Source organism: Monodelphis domestica, chromosome 5 (assembly GCF_027887165.1).
Source record: "Monodelphis domestica isolate mMonDom1 chromosome 5, mMonDom1.pri, whole genome shotgun sequence".
NCBI lineage: Eukaryota > Metazoa > Chordata > Mammalia > Didelphimorphia > Didelphidae > Monodelphis > Monodelphis domestica.
Window position 1 is genome coordinate 138,628,690 of NC_077231.1, and position 18,790 is coordinate 138,647,479.

The 18,790-nt window shown below is 36.1% G+C and overlaps 2 protein-coding genes across 4 annotated transcripts in view; one reads left to right on the forward strand and one right to left on the reverse strand.

The window, feature by feature from the left end:
• The first annotated feature begins 258 nt into the window (after positions 1-258).
• FGFR1OP2 (FGFR1 oncogene partner 2) overlaps positions 259-18,790 on the forward strand; it is a 76,461-nt gene continuing 57,929 nt past the window's right edge. For all 3 annotated transcript variants that reach the window (XM_007503925.3, XM_007503924.3, XM_003342000.4), the window contains exons 1-2: positions 259-398; positions 5,369-5,490. The gene's annotated coding sequence lies outside the window, so the exon portion shown is untranslated. The remainder of the gene's footprint in view (positions 399-5,368; positions 5,491-18,790) is intronic.
• The window catches only part of INTS13 (integrator complex subunit 13), a 34,079-nt gene continuing 18,675 nt past the window's right edge, over positions 3,387-18,790 (reverse strand). The window contains exons 9-17 of the mRNA XM_016426017.2: positions 15,898-15,987; positions 14,493-14,582; positions 12,965-13,143; positions 12,142-12,312; positions 11,130-11,284; positions 10,656-10,886; positions 9,458-9,597; positions 5,320-5,455; positions 3,387-3,761 (exon numbers count right to left, since the gene is read on the reverse strand). Of these exons, the coding sequence (XP_016281503.1) occupies positions 3,722-3,761; positions 5,320-5,455; positions 9,458-9,597; positions 10,656-10,886; positions 11,130-11,284; positions 12,142-12,312; positions 12,965-13,143; positions 14,493-14,582; positions 15,898-15,987 (1,232 nt within the window). The 3' untranslated portion in view covers positions 3,387-3,721. The remainder of the gene's footprint in view (positions 3,762-5,319; positions 5,456-9,457; positions 9,598-10,655; positions 10,887-11,129; positions 11,285-12,141; positions 12,313-12,964; positions 13,144-14,492; positions 14,583-15,897; positions 15,988-18,790) is intronic.

Genomic DNA, 18,790 nt, shown 5'->3' on the forward strand with positions numbered 1-18,790 from the left:
GCGCAGTGGACAGGATTCGGTAGCGTCGCTGGCACACTGTGACCTAAATGTTAGGTAACGATTACAATGATGGAGTCCTGGGCCCGCAGTCAGCAAGACCCGAATTCAAATTCAGCCTCAGATACTTGCCCGCTGCGGGGTCCTGGGCAAATCGCGTCACCCCTTGCCTCGGGTGCCTCCCTGGGAAATGAGCTGGCGAAGGAAAGAGCCAACACTCTTGTACCTGCCAGGAAAACCCGAGTGAGGTCACAAAGAGCGGGATGTGACTGAAATGACCAAACAACCAGGCAGAGGGGAGCACTGGGAGCATAAGTCTAGGCGGAGGCGCTCAGGGCCCTCAGACACTAAGAGCACGGAAAGGGGAGCTGAGAGCCCGCGGCGCGGAGGAGAGTCCAAAGGTAGCCGCTGCGGGATGGAGATCCGGTAGAGAAAGGCCTGAGAGCGGCCCAGAAGGGGGCGGGAACCATCAATCGGGAGAAGCCCCTCCCGGGGGTCGGGCCCTTCCTTCCCAAGGGCCGATGCGGTGGCTGGAAGGAAGAGGACTCGGGCCTCGTCCTTGAGGGACACCTTTAAAAGGGGTTCTGCTCACTTCCCTGCTGAGGACTGGCCCTAACTCAACGGGCACTCAGAACCGGCCCTGGGCCAGGGAGGCCCGGTTTCCTGGTGCTACTTTGAATCCAGGGGCCAGAATGGACAGCCGAGGCTGTTGGTGACCAGCAAAAGCTTCTGAAGCTTGTATGTGCATCCTTGTCTCTTGGGTGCACACATGTGCCAGCAAAACTTTGCCTAGTATCATAATAGTTAGAAATAGCTTGGAAGGGGGCAGCTGGGTAGCTGAGTGGAGTGAGAATCAGGTCCAGAGACGGAAGGTCTTGGGTTCAAATTTGGCCTCAGACACTTCCCAGCTGTGTGACCCTGGGCAAGTCACTTGACCCCCATTGCCTAACCCTGAGCACTCTTCTGCCTTGGGGCCAATACACAGTATTGATGCTAAGACAGAAGGTAAGGGTTTTTTTTTTTTTTTAAGTGGTTTGGAAGTCGATTTCTGTTCCACAGTCTCCAGAACCAGAATAACTAAAGCAATATTCCCTTATAGGAATCCTTTATCAATGATTTGGAATATGGTTAAGAATCGGAAGTCAAAGAGAGATTTGTGTGTCAAGTAAAGTTCAGGGGCAGAAGATCATGCCTGACCCAGAGGAAGAAATCTTATTTATACTTCTGTCCAAACACTGGGAGGTTACATTTTCCCCTAAGATAATCTTTATTCCATCTGGACACTTACAATTTAATTTTTATTTATGAATTTAATTCATCTTCCTTTCCTAGATTGCATAAGAGCGCATGCTTCTTCCAGTCCACTTTACTTGCTGCTAACACTGGCCATTCCTCACCCCCTGGGACAGGCTGCCGCATCTTGATAGCCTTTATAAACATGTAGGAACAAGCTGTTCTAATAAGCATTTAGGAAATGTCTCTGGGCGGCCCTGGGCCCAGCATTTGATCCTCACAACAGCCCAAAGGCCACTACTGTTCTTCTCCCCATTTTCCAGATGACGAAACAGGCAGCTTAACCACGGGGCCCCCCCCAGCAGGTGTCTGAGGCCAAGTTTGACTTCAAGTCTAGCGCTCGATCCCCTGTGGGCTACCTTCATTACCTCATGTCAGACAGATGGCTAGATTTGCTCTTATTTAACAGCATCTACACATTTTTAGACTTTTTATTCTCTAATTGTCCATATTATTTTAACTCCAAATATGCCAGAAAGAGCACTAACAATTCAGTAGTGCTTGTAAAGCAAACTTAAGGGGAAAATGAAGATTATGTGCACTGCTAAACTGGGGAACTCATTTCAACCAGAACAACAAATGCAGTGCTGTCTTCAAGGGTTCGAGTCATTTATAGCCTCATTTTAGAAATATCTTTAGTATATAGCACAATTCCTAAAGCTCTCAGATATAAAGTTTTAAAAATCCATATATTCACTTATTCAATTAAAATGAGTTTTCTGGGGCAGCCAAAGGTGGCTCTGTGGATGGAACCAGGCCTGGAGATGGGAAGTCCTGGGTTCAAATCTGACTTCAAGCACTTCCTGGCTGTGTCACTTAATGCTAACTGTCTAGTCCTTACCAATCTTCAGCCTTGGAAACAATGTTTAGTATAGATTCTAAACATAAGGTAAGGGTGACATAGGAGGTTTTTTTAAAAAGGATGTTTCCCAAAAATTGTTTTCCTTCTTTTAAAACAAGCTGTTGGAATATAGACTATGTTTTGGGGATTTTAAGACATGTTTACAAGCCCTAGCTATTTCTGAAGTACAATCTCTGTATTTCACTCTCACACACACACACGCACACGCACACGCATTCAATTCACTTCTTATGCGATAATATTGAGATGAATGAAGTTTATATTTCATCACAATTAGGAAAACAGAAAAGGCCCGATGAACAATTTTACACAAGGACTTTTGGTTAATGCAGTCACAGAGTGAGCAGAAGTCCATTTAGACATAAATTCTAAAGTAAGTCTGGAGTGGTGACAGAAAATAAAACCTGGCCATTTTTAAATTTAGAAAGTTATCTACATTGCCCATATTGGCATGGAAATGCCAAGGTCAATAGTTCTGTACACAGATTACCTTTGTATCAAAGGGCAGAAAACACAAAAAAGTTTCCTAGCATGGGTGAGAATGAAACTGAAGTTCAAGTGATGAATGTTTTCTTTTTCTTTTAAAGAAATGAAAATCTTAAAATTGGATCAGTATTCTATACTTAGATAAACTATCTCTTTACTTTTTTGCCCAAAAATGATTATTTGTCAAGAAAATTTCATCTTTCAACATGAATAAATAATCTTGAAGAAACAAGAATCCCAAGAAAATCTAGAGCAACGGGGAACTTCCTCGTGAACAGACAAGAATGTACACTCATAGCACTTGTAAGAACTTTGAGATTTGCTCAGATCCCAGCCTAGAACACTTATATTACAGCTTTGAAAATAGATACATCTAATCAATGACAGAAGAAACAATGGCATTCTCAATACTAACTTGGAAAAATTAGCCAATATTACTTATTCTATTTTCCAAAATAATTTTTAGAATAAGAGCAAATGAGAAAAACTGTTTTAAAATATTTTCCTGAAAAAACATCATGTATAAGGCAAAAAAATCATGTCAGCAAAAGAAATAAAATTAAAATTGATAGCACAGTTCCTTGCATAGTAATTAGTGTTTGCATAGTAGTCTGTTGAATGCTCACTGCTTAACAAGCCAGATTAAAAGTCATAGTTATAGTATATATTAACTCTTATAATCTTAAGAATATTTCAAAACATTTCCAAAAAATTTTAAACCAATTTTAGCTAAATAAGTTTAATACCATTTTAAATTTTAAAAATTTTCCAATATTTTATTTTAAAATTATCTCAACAATTTTATTTGGCAAAGAGAAGTACAAGACCATCTTTAACATTTCCAGAAGGAAAGTTCTTTACTTTAAAATGTATTTGATTTATAGGACAAATCCCATCTGTATAGCCTTCACTTATCACGTGACTTCTACATTTTGTACAAAAAAAAATTAGATGAAATTTATAAAATTGTAAAAACCATTCCAGGCAATGTAACTATACAACCTTGCTGAAAAAGTACTAGTATCAAATCTAGCATAAAACAGTTTATGCTATATACTAAGATTTAGTTCTTTAAGTCGATGCTCACTGCCGGCTTGCTTTTCCATTTTCTGTTGTCTCCATCCTGAGAAAGAGAAGAACAACAAAGATGTTGGTAGAAGGAAACATTAACAGAAAGTCTTACCTCTACTACTCTTCAAATGATTCTAATCTTTCAAAAGAGCTCCAAAGCTGAAATGACTAAAGTCAAATTTCAACAGATTCAAATGACCAAAGGAAAATCCTACTTCTCAGTTCAAGGGCCCCCCCCCCCCTTTCTTGTCAGCAAACTTTCAATTGAAATTAAAAAACAAAACAAAACAAAAAAAAGTCACATTTACTTTATAAAAGTCTGCTAGTGGAAAGGGCACTAAGGATACAATGTTTTGCAAAAAAATAAATATTTTACTAGAAGAACACAACATGTACATAGATAAGTACAAGTGCAGAAATAAGTAAATATGAAGAAATTTCAAGAGTAAGAGGTCACTAAGGAGTGAGTGGAAGAATTAGGAAAGGCCCGTAAGAAGGGGTAGCACATGAGCATGATGGAATGTATAGAGGGAATAGCAAGTAGGCTAGTCTGATTAGAACAGAGGGCAAGAAAAGGAGAATTGAGCCTGAAAAGGTTAGTGGAAGCCACACTGTGAGAGATTTGAAAAGAAATTTATCTTCAAAAATAGCTCAAAAAGAAAAGTCTGAAACTTATTCAGATTTAAACCCAATTCTCCCAGTAAGAGTTACTATTCTAAAATGAAGACTATTTTACTTAGTTTATATTCTGTGGCATCATATTACTGAACCTCTTCTAAAATTTCACAAGTTGTATCTTCTAAGTATGACAAAAAATATAAAAACTTTTGCATTTTCTAGGTTTGATCATTTTTAACATATTAACAAAAAACTAAATTTATCAATCATTACTGTCCTTTTAGCAATATTTCTGACTACTGACAATCTCTTCTTCTCAGTCCTTTCTCCTCCCTGGGAATCCTGACACTGCTCTTTCCTGGTTCTTATCCTACTTATCTTCCTTAGTTTTCTTTGCAGTCTATAGTTTTTTCATGTTTTCCCACACACACACACACCCCAGTCCAATGTAAGTATAGCTCGTGGCTCTGTATTGGTTTCTCTTCTCTGCTTTCAAAATAGTCTCTGTTGATCTCATTGGCTCCCATGGATTCAACTATCACTTCTCTGCAAATTACTTCCAAATCTATGTATCCAGCTCTCATCTCTCTACTAAACTCTAGTCCTACATTTCCAATTGCCTGCTAGACATTTCCATTTTTGATCCCAAGAGTATCTTGAGTTCTCCACTAACTTAACCACCTGTTGCTATTTTCAGCTTCTCATCACCTCCTGTCTGGTTTATTGAAATAGATTCCTAATTGGATTCTGTATGTCAAGTCTTGCCATTTTCTAATCCAATTTCCACATAAATTGACCACTGATATTCCTAAAGACAGATCTAGCCCTTTCCCACTCCAAGCTGAGAAGCTTCAGTTACTCCCCTCTGCCTCAAAGATAAACCTAAAGAACACTCTTGCATTTAAAATGTTGTCTGAGTTGGATTTAGGAAGGGAAAGGAAGCTTTTATGGCAGTGCTTATTCTTTGAAATACTACATTCAATAATACAAACCCATTTTCCTCTTTAAGATGCTGATATAACTCGGCTCTATTGTTGACAGAATTCAAACGACCAACAAATTCCTGATGTTTCCTGGAGTTGGCAGTATTAATCCTATTACTCCACAAAGACAGCAAGGACATTGGTCCTAGGATTGTGTTTGAAGAGAGAAGAATAAAAAAGGTATGGAAATTATTTCAAATTCAAATAGATTCAATTTTAAACTTGTCAAATTTGTGGCAATATTATCCTGTTTTAGAATTCAAGGTAAAGACACATATAAGCCAACTATTTCCTTCCCATCAAGTTATCTTCCCTGTCATTCAAAATAATGTATGTACTCTAACACACTAATCTTAATAAAAATGGTTAGGAAAAAATATTTCCACTATCTTCAAGCAATTTCTTAAATTAATACTTTCTATATAGGGTTGAAGTTTCATAATATAGAAAAGCTTCTCTACTGATAAATATCTCATAATTTGAGTAACAAGAAAAATATCACTATACAGCTTTGAAAGAGTACATTGAAGTTAACACAAAAAGAAAACAAAAATACAGCCAAATTAACATCTAGGATGACCAGTGGACATTGAATCAGACTTGTTTGAATTTTCAAGCTATCTAGTATCACTTGACCTTTCTCAGACTCAATTTCATCTGCAAAAACTATACTTCACAGAGATGTTATGAAGAAATTGCTTTTTAATCCTAGAAGTTGATATAAAAGTGAGTTGTTATAAGAAGTCAAGCTCCATCTAAAGTTTTTGTTACCTGCAAAAACACTCTCATAGTATTTTACTATGAAAAGAAAGTTGCTTTGCTGACAGCAAAAGAAACATTTGGTATATCATGAATAATTTTCTCCCCTACTATAAAGCACCAGAATGTTTTGACATATGGGAAACTTTCTTTATCTTTACTTCCAGGGTATAGCTTACTTATTCTTGGTGAAGAGTAAGCCAACTAGATTCTTTTTTTTGTGCGCAACTGTGGTACTCTGGGCACTTAAGAAATAGCAGCACAAGACTAAGTAAAGGCCAAATCTATTGATATCAAATATTCAACAAAAAAGTCACATCAAATGATATAAAATATAGTCTGACCTTATTTAGTTCAAAATATAATTCCATTTCCTTCCAATAAGTTACCTGAGACACAACAATTTGTAAATATATTATTTATTATTGCCTATATATATGTCTATATTATTGCCATATTTTGCCAGAAACTTCACTGGTACCTCACACCCAGCAGATTGGCTAACATGACAGCAAAGGAAAGTAATGAATGCTGGAGGGGATGTGGCAAAGTAGGGACATTAATTCATTGCTGGTGGAGTTGTGAACTGATCCAACCATTCTGGAGGGCAATTTGGAACTATGCCCAAAGGGTGAAAAAAGACTGTCTGCCCTTTGATCCAGCCATAGCACTACTGGGCTTGTACCCCAAAGAGATAATAAGGAAAAAGACTTGTACAAGAATATTCATAGCTGCACTCTTTGTGGTGGCCAAAAACTGGAAAATGAGGGGATGCCCATCAATTGGGGAATGGCTGAACAAATTGTGGTATATGTTGGTGATGGAATACAATTGTGCTAAAAGGAATAATGAAATGGAGGAATTCCATGGAGACTGGAACAACCTCCAGGAAGTGATGCAGAGTGAAAGGAGCAGAACCAGGAAAACAGTATACACAGAGACTGATACATTGTGGTACAATCGAAGGTGATGGACTCCTCTATTAGTGGCAATGCAGTGTTCCAGGACAATTCTGAGGGACTTAGGAGAAAGAACACTATCCACATCCAGAGAAAGAACTGTGGAACCAGAAATGCCTTAGTAAAATATATGATCGATCATGTAGTGCTATAGGGATGTGATTAGGGTTTTGATGTTAAAGAATCACTCTACTGCAAATATGAATAACACGGAAATAGATTTTGAACAATGATACATGTATAACACAGTGGAACTGCTTGTCGGTTTTGGGAGGGGGAAGGAAAAAGTGAGGGGTTGGGGGGAGATCATGAATCATGTAACCATGGAAAAATATTCTAAATAAAAAATTTAAAAATATAAAAAATTAAAAAAAAAAAGAAAATTCACTGGGAGGGGAAAATAATAGGGAGAGGGACAGCCTTTTTTCACCTTTCTTTTTATTCTTGCACTAAATGCTTGTCAATTAATAATAGGACTATGGATGTTTTTCAATTTGTCAATAAGGGAAATTTATGTTCATTTAAAATTATATTTAGTGTTCATTGTGACAGAAAAAAAAAGTAAGAATCTGGACATTTTAAAATATAGATGGTAAAAAAGGAGAGTTAAAAAAGAAACAAGAGCGGGGGCAGCTGGGTAGCTCAGTGGATTGAGAGTCAGGCCTAGAGACGGGAGGTCCTAGGTTCAAATCTAGCCTCAGACACCTCCCAGCTGTGTGACCCTGGGCAAGTCACTTGACCCCCATTGCCTAGCCCATACCACTCTTCTGCCTTGGAGCCAACACACAATATTGACTCCAAGATGGAATAAGGGTTTAAAAAAAAAGAGAGAGACAAGAAAAGAAGGCGAAGAAAGGATCACTAGGCCATAGATGTAGGGCTGAAAGGGGACTTGGAGTCTCTCAAGTACAAGACTCATTATACAAACAAGAAAACTGTGGCTAAGGAGTTTAGGTTCCTGGCTCAGGACAAGCCAACTAATAAGCATCAGAGATGTCCAGGGCACATAGCCATGGGCCTGTTTTGTTTTGTTCTTTTAAACCCTTACCTTCTGCTGTCTTGGAATCAATATTGTATATCAATTCTAAGGCAAAAGAGTGGTAAGGGCTAGGCAATGGGGGTGGTTACGTGATTTGCCCAGGGTCACACAGCTAGGATATGTGAAGTCATATTTGAACCCAGACCTCCTGTCTGGGTCTGATTCTCAATCCACTAAACCACCCAGCTGCCCCCCATGGGCCTGTTTTTTAAGGCAGTGCAGACTCAAGGTTCTATAAGCCAAGAATAAGCAACACAGGCTTCTCCTAACTCCCAAAATTTTTAAAAAGCGGTAAAAACAGAAAACAAAAGATCCTTGGCAGCATGGGTCAGTCAGTCTCCTCACTTCTGCTCCTAAATAAAAGCCTGGATTCTGGTAATTCTAGCAAAGGGATGGCCTGAGGAGTTATGAAGCTCATAGTCTGAATTTCCTTCTGATACTTTACTAGTTATGTGACCATTAGCAACTCAGATCTGAAAAGCAACCATTCCCTTTTTTGTAAAAAAAAGGGGGTGGGGAAGGAAGAGCTGTGATGAGGCTTCAGTGAGATGATGATGAACATGAAAATACCCTGCAGATCTAAAAGTGCTATATAAATGGAAGCTATTTTGATTAAGAAGAATACTGCACTACCAGTTCAGAGCTTTAGGAACTAACACATATCCTTAATTTGTTTTTCTGTCCCTCTCTTTTAAAACAATCCCCACCAAAAACAATGCAAAGAAAACACAAGTTACTTTCAATGTAGAGATGTTTCCCCAAAACTTACCTTTTTACCTATTTGCTGAAGCTTATAATTCCTTTAAGGAGAAAAAGACAACTTATTCCATAATTAAAAAGTTTAAAATGCAATAAATAAAGGTCTATATTGCTTTACATTCAATGTAAATTTAATGTAAAACAATCAAAGTACAACAAAATGTAAATTATTTGTTTTAAATAGGAGTTATGAGGGACCAGTAAGGGAGATAACTGAAGTAATGGCAGTGACTGATACTAGAATAGAATGAAGGAAATGAGAACAAGGAAAAATATCATGATTCTGTAGTCAATCAGTCCTGATCACCTTCCACAAAAGGAGAATGGATACAAGATATTTTTATCACACACAGCTGAGACTACATACAGCTCTAAGTAAAGATTTAATTTTATTTTTTACTTTAAATTGGATTTCATTATAATACTTTATTTCCAAAGGATTAATTAATGGAGCTATCAGTATAATTCTCATGACAACATTTTTCCAGACAGTGGATAGAGACTTCAAGTTCAAAGATTCAGAAGAGAGATTTATGTTGTTTTAGATAACAAAATATCTATTTAGACAATGTTGTTTGAGATGATTTGATTCTAAGATCCTCTCACAACAGGATGTCCTAGTTCCTCTTACCTTTGGACTTTTCCACAGGTGGAGTTTCATCCATTTCAACAAGGGGCTTCTTGTTTGGAGGTTCTGGGGAATCAGGAGAATCTTTAATAACCTCTGCTTCAGCTAATTCTTCTTTTCCACGTTCTAAAATGCCTTTTAATCTTTGGGATTAAACAGTCGATTTTAAGGCATATTTTAAAAACAATTCTTAAATCAGCTAGCCTTTTTTTTTTTAAAGCAACATTTCTCTACAACGAATGACTTTAAAACAAAAAGACACTCCCTACCCCAAATCTTTATAACCCTAATCCTTCACATATGCCTAGAAAATGCATAAAGTAATAAGAAGCAAAAACATCCCATCTCAATTCAGGGAAAATAATTAAATAAGTAGGATTCAATGTTGTTATAAACTTTCAAATCACTACTTAAGAACTCACACACAGCAGGGCAACATCAAGGGCAACATGAAAGACTTCAGAACTGGGATCACCACAGTGATAAGAGGAGAAAGTCTGCTTTTTACCCTTGTCAGAGAGGGATGGGTCAAAGGTAAAGGAGATCTGATCAAAGTGCTGATTTGTTTGGGCCTGACTACAGTTTTTTGCTTTAAAGAGAGGGTTTAGAGATGGAGGAAGGAAAGCTACTAGGTTAGTAAGAGTGATGTAAAATAAAATGAAAAGAATATTCACAAAATAATTTTTAAAAGACAGAAGCAAATGAAATTCGAGAAGGGGGAAAATAATAGGGCAGAGAAACTAAAATATCCCCTTTGAAAAAAGTTACCTCTACCTCTACCAGGACATGTATGACACTGAACCACCTTACTGTGGTATGAAAGCAAAGTACTGCATTCAGAGTTAGAGTATCTGGTTTCAATCAATCAATCAATCAAGTTCCAACACTACATTCTACCTTACTGTCTATGTGACTTTGTGAAAGTAATTTAAAATCTCTGTGCCTTTTCTTGGCTCATTTGTAAAATAAGGGACTTAGACTACATGTCTCTAAGGTCCCTTCCAACTCTAAATATTTTTAATGACATTTTATGATTGACATTTAAAGATAGTTTGGCTGAGTGAATACTATATTATATAATTATAAAACTAGATGAAAAACAAATGAATGAAATCAATTATTAGTAAATGTCTGAATATTCATATGTGCGGTAGACAGAATGAGTCATAATATGGTTCATTTATTAACTTTTAAATGTCACCTCTCTGAATCTTGCCAAAACTTTTCTTGTTCATAATCTTTTGCTGCTTTCTCAGATTTGTCCTCTTTATCTTCTCTCTTCCTTCCACGCTTCTTCCGCTCTTCTTCTTCTGGGGGTTTGCTACGACATGCCATTAGACATTCTAGAACTCGTTGATGTTTCTCAGAGTTGTTAATATGAGCTCTGACAAGGGTTTCCAATTCATTCCACATAATACGATACTGTTCATCTCTGCAGTAAAGGAAAATAAAAAAATTTTCTTACAAAATAGAACACAGAGATAAAATAATATAAAATAAAATTGACCAACACTGAGGAAATAAAGGAAATGATAAATATAGTATTCTTGTTCTCTTATGTAACAGGCATTGTTAGTTCAATTACATTACTGATAACTAGAGAAAAATTACTATAGTATAAATGCTAACCTCTTACCATTCGAATTACATGAAGGGTTAAAAAAACAACTATTACCTTTTGGGGCCTTTTCCTCTTGTACCAACTGTGGAAATAGGCAGTGGATCATTTTTTCTTTCCATATCAACTAAGTTGTATATTGTTTTCTGACAGTTCAACACATCTTCATCTGTCAAGGATTCTTTGACAATAACGCTGGCTAATGGAACTACCTATTAATTAAAAAACAAAAGCAAAAAATAAAACTCAAATGACTTGAACAAAGCACCTAAAGCCAAAGTGAAATATTTCATCCGATTTTAAACTGTAAAAACCCCAAATAATAAAGTATTTCAAAAGTCGAGACCCAGACTTCAAGCAAAACTACAAAATGCTATTAAAATGTTATTGACTAATTAAAGGAAGAGAGTACAGCAGTGTTCTTTACACTAAATCTAGATGAGATTCTTTAACATGAACTATGGTTAGGAGGATCAGAAGTCTTGAGTTATAAAATTTGCAATTTAAATTTTATAATTTTGTGTAATTATAGAATTACTTATTTCCTAGAAACAGACTACTAAAGATTTTTAATATAGTGCCTCTCAAACTTTTTGGTCTCAGGAACCTTTACACTGTTAAAAATTACTGAGGACCCTCCAAAGAGGTTATGTTTATGTGGGTTATAGATATCAGAATTAATCATATTAAAAATGAGAATGCCATATTTTTATGAAAATAGCTTGGACTTAATGGATTCTCTGAAAAAGGAGATTATAGAACTGCTGATCTAATCTAATCCTTTTATTATTGTATATAAGGAGACTGAAGTCCAGAGAGTTCTAGTGACTAGCCTGAAGTCACATACTCAATTCTTAACAACCAGAACCAGAACCCAAATTTCTTGATTCCCCAGTCTGGCATTCCTTCTACTACACCAGGCTTGCCTCTTACTGTATATATGTCATAGTTGGCATTCCTTATAGTGATTAGAGTAAGTTATATATCTATTCCATAAGTTAAATATTTATTACACTAGGCAAAATTATGTAGCCAAAATCGGTGTTTGTAATAACTTAAATTTACTTACTGCTTGCATGTTGAAGATGGTGGTTTGTGAAATAATCATAGGCCAATAACGAGTATGTTTTTCTAACTGATCTTTTGCTCGTTCCAAAGGGATCTCAACACTTCCATCGATTTTATATCTGGGGTCTAGAAAAGGAGTTAATCTGTTTTCCCTCATAAATTCACCAAAATCCTAATGATAACCAAACAAGATAAAATTAGAAACTATATTTTCTAATTTATACAGTATGGATTAAATGTAATAACCTCTCTTAAAGTTTGTGTTCTATGACATACAAAGAAGAAACATAAGAACCTATCTTTTGTTTCTTTTGTGTGGTGTGTGTCCAGAAACATTTCTGGTAAATTTAGATATCTTGCAAAATATGTGTGTATATTTATGCATACATATATACATATAAATACACATATGTGTATTCATACATATTTATATATACACATATATATTCAAAGAGATGAGTCAAAACTAAAGCTATATTGCTGTTTGGATTAAGGAAATTTTTAAAACATGGAAAAAACAGGGCTGTATTCGCGTGTTTTGAAGGCTAAAACTTCTCAGTTCAATTCCTCTAAAGGACAGATAATGGAGCAACGGAAAATATTAGGTTCAGACTGCTGACATTTTTTTGGCTCCCATGAAAGTTAATTATATGATTAATATGTTGTTATTAAATATTCAAATCAATCTTGTTGGCAAAACTATTTACTTAAAATTAACTAACCAGAAACAGAACAAAATCAAACCATCTTACTCAGAAAAGTCCCTTGTATAGTCTGGTAAATTCAAAATACAGAAGTGGTACTCATAGAAATTAGAGCCTTACTGTAATCCGGTAATCCGTAACTCTCCCGCCACACCCTTCACTAATTGAAGGAGGATCTTCCAGAATGGATCGAGAACTGCTCAAGACATGCAAAAAAATCTCTCCTCCATGGCTACTAAGCATATGACTAATGACTTTGGAACCTGATTTTCGTGGCTGTTCCAGTAGAACAGAACGACCTGTCAAAAGTAAGATCAACAAATCACTTCAATTGTTCATTTTTTCCTTCCTTAAGAGCATTTCTGGATAATTTATTTCATTCATGCAACCAAACATCTTATCTAAGAGCAGGATTTTCCCTTTCAGATTTGTATCCTGGTCTTAGTTAACTCAGTTACTCTAATTTTTCAGATTTATATAAAGGAAATTATCAAAGTTTAGTGTCCAGTAAAATATTTTATCACACTTGATGTCACAAGTCATTTGGACACCAAAAAGTGAGAGTACTTCTAGCCAGTCTCATGAATAGCAGTAATAAAAAAGGATAAAGTCCCATTTCAGTTTCATAATGCTTCCATGTAACCACAAGTAGTTAAAAATTTTGAGTTTTTTCAGCTGTTTTAGCTTTTCTGAATGAAGTTTAGGCTTCTAATCTGATCAAAGCACAATAATCATTTCTAAAGGAAATTCATTTGAAGATTCTGAAGATACAGTAAGATATAAACTCTGAACAGCTGCTATTCTAGAAATATTCAATATTTAATTTCCAATATCTTTATTAAAAATCTGAATTTTGTGGAGCTATTCTGTCCTCCAAGTGTACAACATAAAAGTGAAATTAAATTTGCTACAAGGATATACTGACACTCTAAGTTACTTATAAAACTGATTCAATATAATGCTACAAATTTAATTCTTCAAGAGAGGCAGGGCGATCTAAAACAGAACTCCAGCTTTGGAGTTAGTAAGAATTAGGCTTATACTCTTCTTATAAAACATACCATCAGTGAGATTACTAGCAAGTCATTTAATAACTCAGTGCCCTCATGCTACTCCTAAGACTAAAAATTACAAATGTGTATTCATAAAATGAGTTATTAGATCAGAACTTCCCTACCTTGATCAAATCATAGGTCAGGACCAAAAGAAAAAAGTGGCTTTGGACCACAGAGGACTAAGTTCATAATAATTTTAAGGTTTAGGGGGAAAAAAACCTAGTTTAAATCACAGATAAAACTCTAAGTTCTAAGTTTCAAGTAAATTTTAATTCTATGAGGCTGTTAAAAGTCAGAAATATTTCAGTCATAATGTTCATTAATGAAACACAACACTTGAGGAAGATCAGAAACACAAGACATTTTCTGAATCTTTGCAAAATCAATTAAGTGAGTTCTCTCATGTCCAAGTTCAAAATTATTGAAAAAAAGGTTAAAAGACTATAGGGGAAACAATTTTCCAGATTAAGATGTTAGAATCCCTTTACAAAATCTGTTAGCACTTAACTGTGGTCAACACACCTATTTCAAAGTAGTCTCACTTATAGTATTACACTTATAATTGTACCAGTTGAAACAAAGGAAAAAGTTACCATTCAGAAGAAAGTTAGTAAGGCAGGAGGAAGGTCTACTGTTCACATCTACAGGTGAAATTCTATATGCTCCTGTGCAATAATGTAATTCTGAAATATAAGTTAACAATAAAGTGAATAAGCAGAAAGCATTCCATTATAGAGAAAGAATTACTCCCCTAGATCTTTATGATGATAACAAAAAATCTGGTACTGGTTAAGAACCTGAGTGGTAGATCAGTGGAATAGACCAGCTATATAATACACAATAGAAAATGACCACATCAGTTAGTGTTTGATAAACCAAGTCTAAGCTTTTGGGACAAGAACTCATAATTTGACAAAAACCACTGGAAAACTAAAACTGTTAAACAATATGGCAGAAACTAGGTATAGAGCCACAACATCTCACACACTATACAAAAATAAGGTCAAAATGGGTACCTTATTTAGACATAAAGGATGATGCCATAAGCAAATTAGGGGAACATGGAATAGTTTATCTGTCAGACCTATGGATAAGGGAAAAATTTATGACCAAGAAAGAGATAAAAAGTATTATGATATACAAAATGGATAATTTTGATTATATTAAATTTAAAAGGTTTTGTACAAGCAAAACCAATGCAGTCAAGATTAGAAAGAAAGTCAAAGGATATGAACATCTATGGTCATAAGAAAAAATGTGCAAATTGCTATCTTACACCTATCAGATTGACTAATATGACAGTAAAGGAAAAAAATGTTGGAAGGGATGTGGGAAAATTAAGACACTAATACACTGTAAGGGGAGTTGTGAATTGATCCAATCAATCTAGAAAGTAATTTGGAACTATGTCCTAAAGGCTTTAAAACTATGTATATAACATTTGATAGTAGGTCCATATCCTAAAGAGATTTAAAAAAAAAAAGAGGGGTGGAGGAGAAGGATCTATAGGTACAAAAATATTTATAGTAGTTCTTCTTGTGGCAAAGAAATGAAAATTAAGAGACTTCCATGAATTGAGGAATGGCTGAACAAGTTCTGGAATATGATAGCAGTGAAATACTACTGTTCTATAAAAAATGATGAGAAGGATGATTTCAGAAGAATCTGGAAAGACTCACATGAACTGATGTGGAATATGGAAATATATTTTGTATACTTGCATGTGTATAATCTATTTCAAACTACTTACTATTTCAGATAGGGAGGAAGGAAAGGGAGGTAGAAAGAGAATTTGGAACTCAAAGCATGTGAAAATTATTTTTTTTAATGTAATGGGGGAAATATTACTGAAAAACAATCATGGGTATAGATGACAAAAGAATTAGGAAAAAAATAGTATTTATCTTTTTAAAAATTTCCTAAGTACCTTATAATTTATTTTTAATGCCTTATATTGCTCATATGTTGTTTATACAGTGCTTATATTTAAGTACTTACCAACATTATTAGTCCTTGGTGTGCACCACTTAAGTGTTACTGTTTCTTTAAATGAGCCTTCTCTACTACTGCCACCTAAATGGAGATCACCTTTAATATGCCAAGAAAAATGGAGAGAAGAATACAGAATTAGCAGATTTTCTATCATTCAACATTTACTAAGGGCCTACTGCATTCAAGGTACCATACTAGAGAAATATTAAAAGCAAGTGCCTCCACAACAGAGGGGATACAAGTCTGCACAAGAGATCCAAGAAAAGATACCACATCACTCTGGGGATGGAGAACACTAACAACAGGGGGATCAGGAAAGGAATCCTATAAGGAGGCAGCTGAGCCTTGAAACCAGTGAAGGGTTACCAAAGCCACAAGTGGGGAGGGAGGAGGGTATTTATACCAGCACAGAGGGACAAAAGCACAGAGGCAGGAGATAGAATATCACGTAGGGAGAGTCTACCAGTCAGAGAAGGTGTCAAAAAGAGCTGGACTGTGAAGGCCTTTCAGTAGCAAACAAAGGAGTATATTTTGGCCAAGAGGCAACAGGGAACCCTGAAGCCTTCCTGAACAAGAAAGTGGAAAGGCCACTGGGTGGAAGCTAGATGAGAGCAGGGGGCTTTTCACTTTTCCTGGACTGTGAACCCCTACATGGGCAGTCTACAGAAATCTAATGACCTCTTCTCAGAATATTTTTACATGCATAAAATAAAGTCCATAAATTAAGAAAAACCCCAATAATCCTGAAATATAGTTATTAAAGTTAAGTTCATAGTCCTCTTGAAATTGGATGAAAATGGATCCGACTCCAGAATGAGGACCCATAGACTAGAGAGCACCAAGGCTCTGGATGCTGTTTCAATAGTCTATGCAGAAGGCAATGAGGGCTTGAGCAATTTATGGAGCACCAGCAAAGGATCCTCACTGAAATCTTGACCTAGGGAGTCCTACTCACAGACATGCAAAAGAGAGAAGGCATCCAAGTGACCAGACACAGTCCAGGAATTACAGAGGTAGTCTGGTTGTTGCTGTTCCCATTCCTGATAAACTCCAACCAGGGTCCTTATATGGCATTCTACCCCATCTCTATTTTGGCACAGATTATCTCCTAGGTCTTGGATGAAAACCCTCAGTGTCATGATGGAATGGATGTCAAAGTCAGCCTCAGAATCAGGATTATTTGGGTCCAAGACCCTCCTTGGACAAATATATGACCCTGGAAAAATTATTTAACTTCTCAGTGTTCCCAGACAACTAATTGCAGAAAGTTTGCAAATCTGCATTACTAGAATGTCATTATTGGGAACTCCCAACAGCTAATATTACTATGGGTCCAAACAATATATACAAAGTATGCATACATACATGTACTATGTGTATGTGTGTGAACTCAAATCAAAGAGCATTTATTGAGAGCCTAGTCTGGCATATATTGTTCTAGACTTGGAAACACAAAGACAAAAATGAAAAGACCTTTGGAGTTTACATACTATTGGAGTGAAAACTACTAATATGACTCCAGGAAACCTAGATTGATACCCCCCACTAATTTCTATTTTCCTCCTCTCTCTCCTTCCCTCCCCAAATTATTTTGTACTTTGCACTTAACACATTCCTAACACACAGTAGGCATATATATATGCATATATATATATATATATGCACATATATATATATATAAATGTTAACTATTATTATTAACTATTACTTAGTTCCTTGGGGGCAGAGACTATTTTACTTTTGTCTTTGAATCCCTAGCACCTAGCACACTGCCTGACACATAGTAGTAGGCTTTTAATAAATACTTGTTGAACAGATGGCAACCAAGTCTCCTGACTCCTAGTCTAGAAATCTTTCCACTAAACCTCTTCATCATGACAGAGAGAACTATAAACCAGCTTGTTAGGAAACTATACCCACTACTAAAGAAAACTGTCTAGAAAAGAGAATAATAATGACATTTTGGGATAAAGAATTGCTAACAGTCAAGGCAGATTAGGAAGTGTGACAATACCCTGAAGTGGCACAACATATAACCACAGTCTACAAAAAATCCTTCCAGTTAGTAAAGCTAATCTGGCAACATATTTGATGGATTAAGATTTTTAGTTAGTTTCACTTTAAAAATTATTGCCCCCTTTAAAGCCAAAACCAGACTCTCTAAGAAACCACAGTGAGAGGTCCTAGAAAGAGGAAACACTTGCAAAACCTCCTTTGTGACTTCATGTTGACCTAATCTCACCTCAGCCTCAATGAGGTGAGGTGATCATTAACCACCAAAATAGAATTTGTACACCAAGCCTCAGACAATTGCACTTTTTTTCTAACTCTACCTTCTACTCCCAGAAAGATTTCATTTCATGAGGATCAATACTTATCTGGAAGTTACTGTAAACCTTAAAATTTCTTAGACTTATGAATGTTGGAAATTTCCCCATTGGGAAATTTCATACTTGAAAATATCTCCTACTGATAGTAAGAACTCTATTGGAATATGAAACTCCTTGGCATGGGAGGATCCTTCTCCTCCCTACTTAAGACTACTTTAGGACAGAAACCTTTTGCTAAACAATGGAAAGGGCTTTGACCTATGCTTAAGCATAGAACAGGAAGTTCTTTGAGTCATGATTGATTTTAGAATTGATACAATAGAGATACTTGGAATGACAGAACCAGGTCTTGGAACTTCCAATCTCCACCCTACTCAGAATAACAGGATTTAGGAAGGGCTGCAGCAAAGATCAAGATTTAATTATTTGAGAATATGACCTTCAACAGACATGTGCAAAGGAAACAGACCTCTGGGCGGTCCTGGGTTAAGCTAGAGCCACCATTGGCACAGGGGAGACATCGACAGTGATTGGTAGATGTGAGAACTGAGGGGAGGGAACTGAGATGG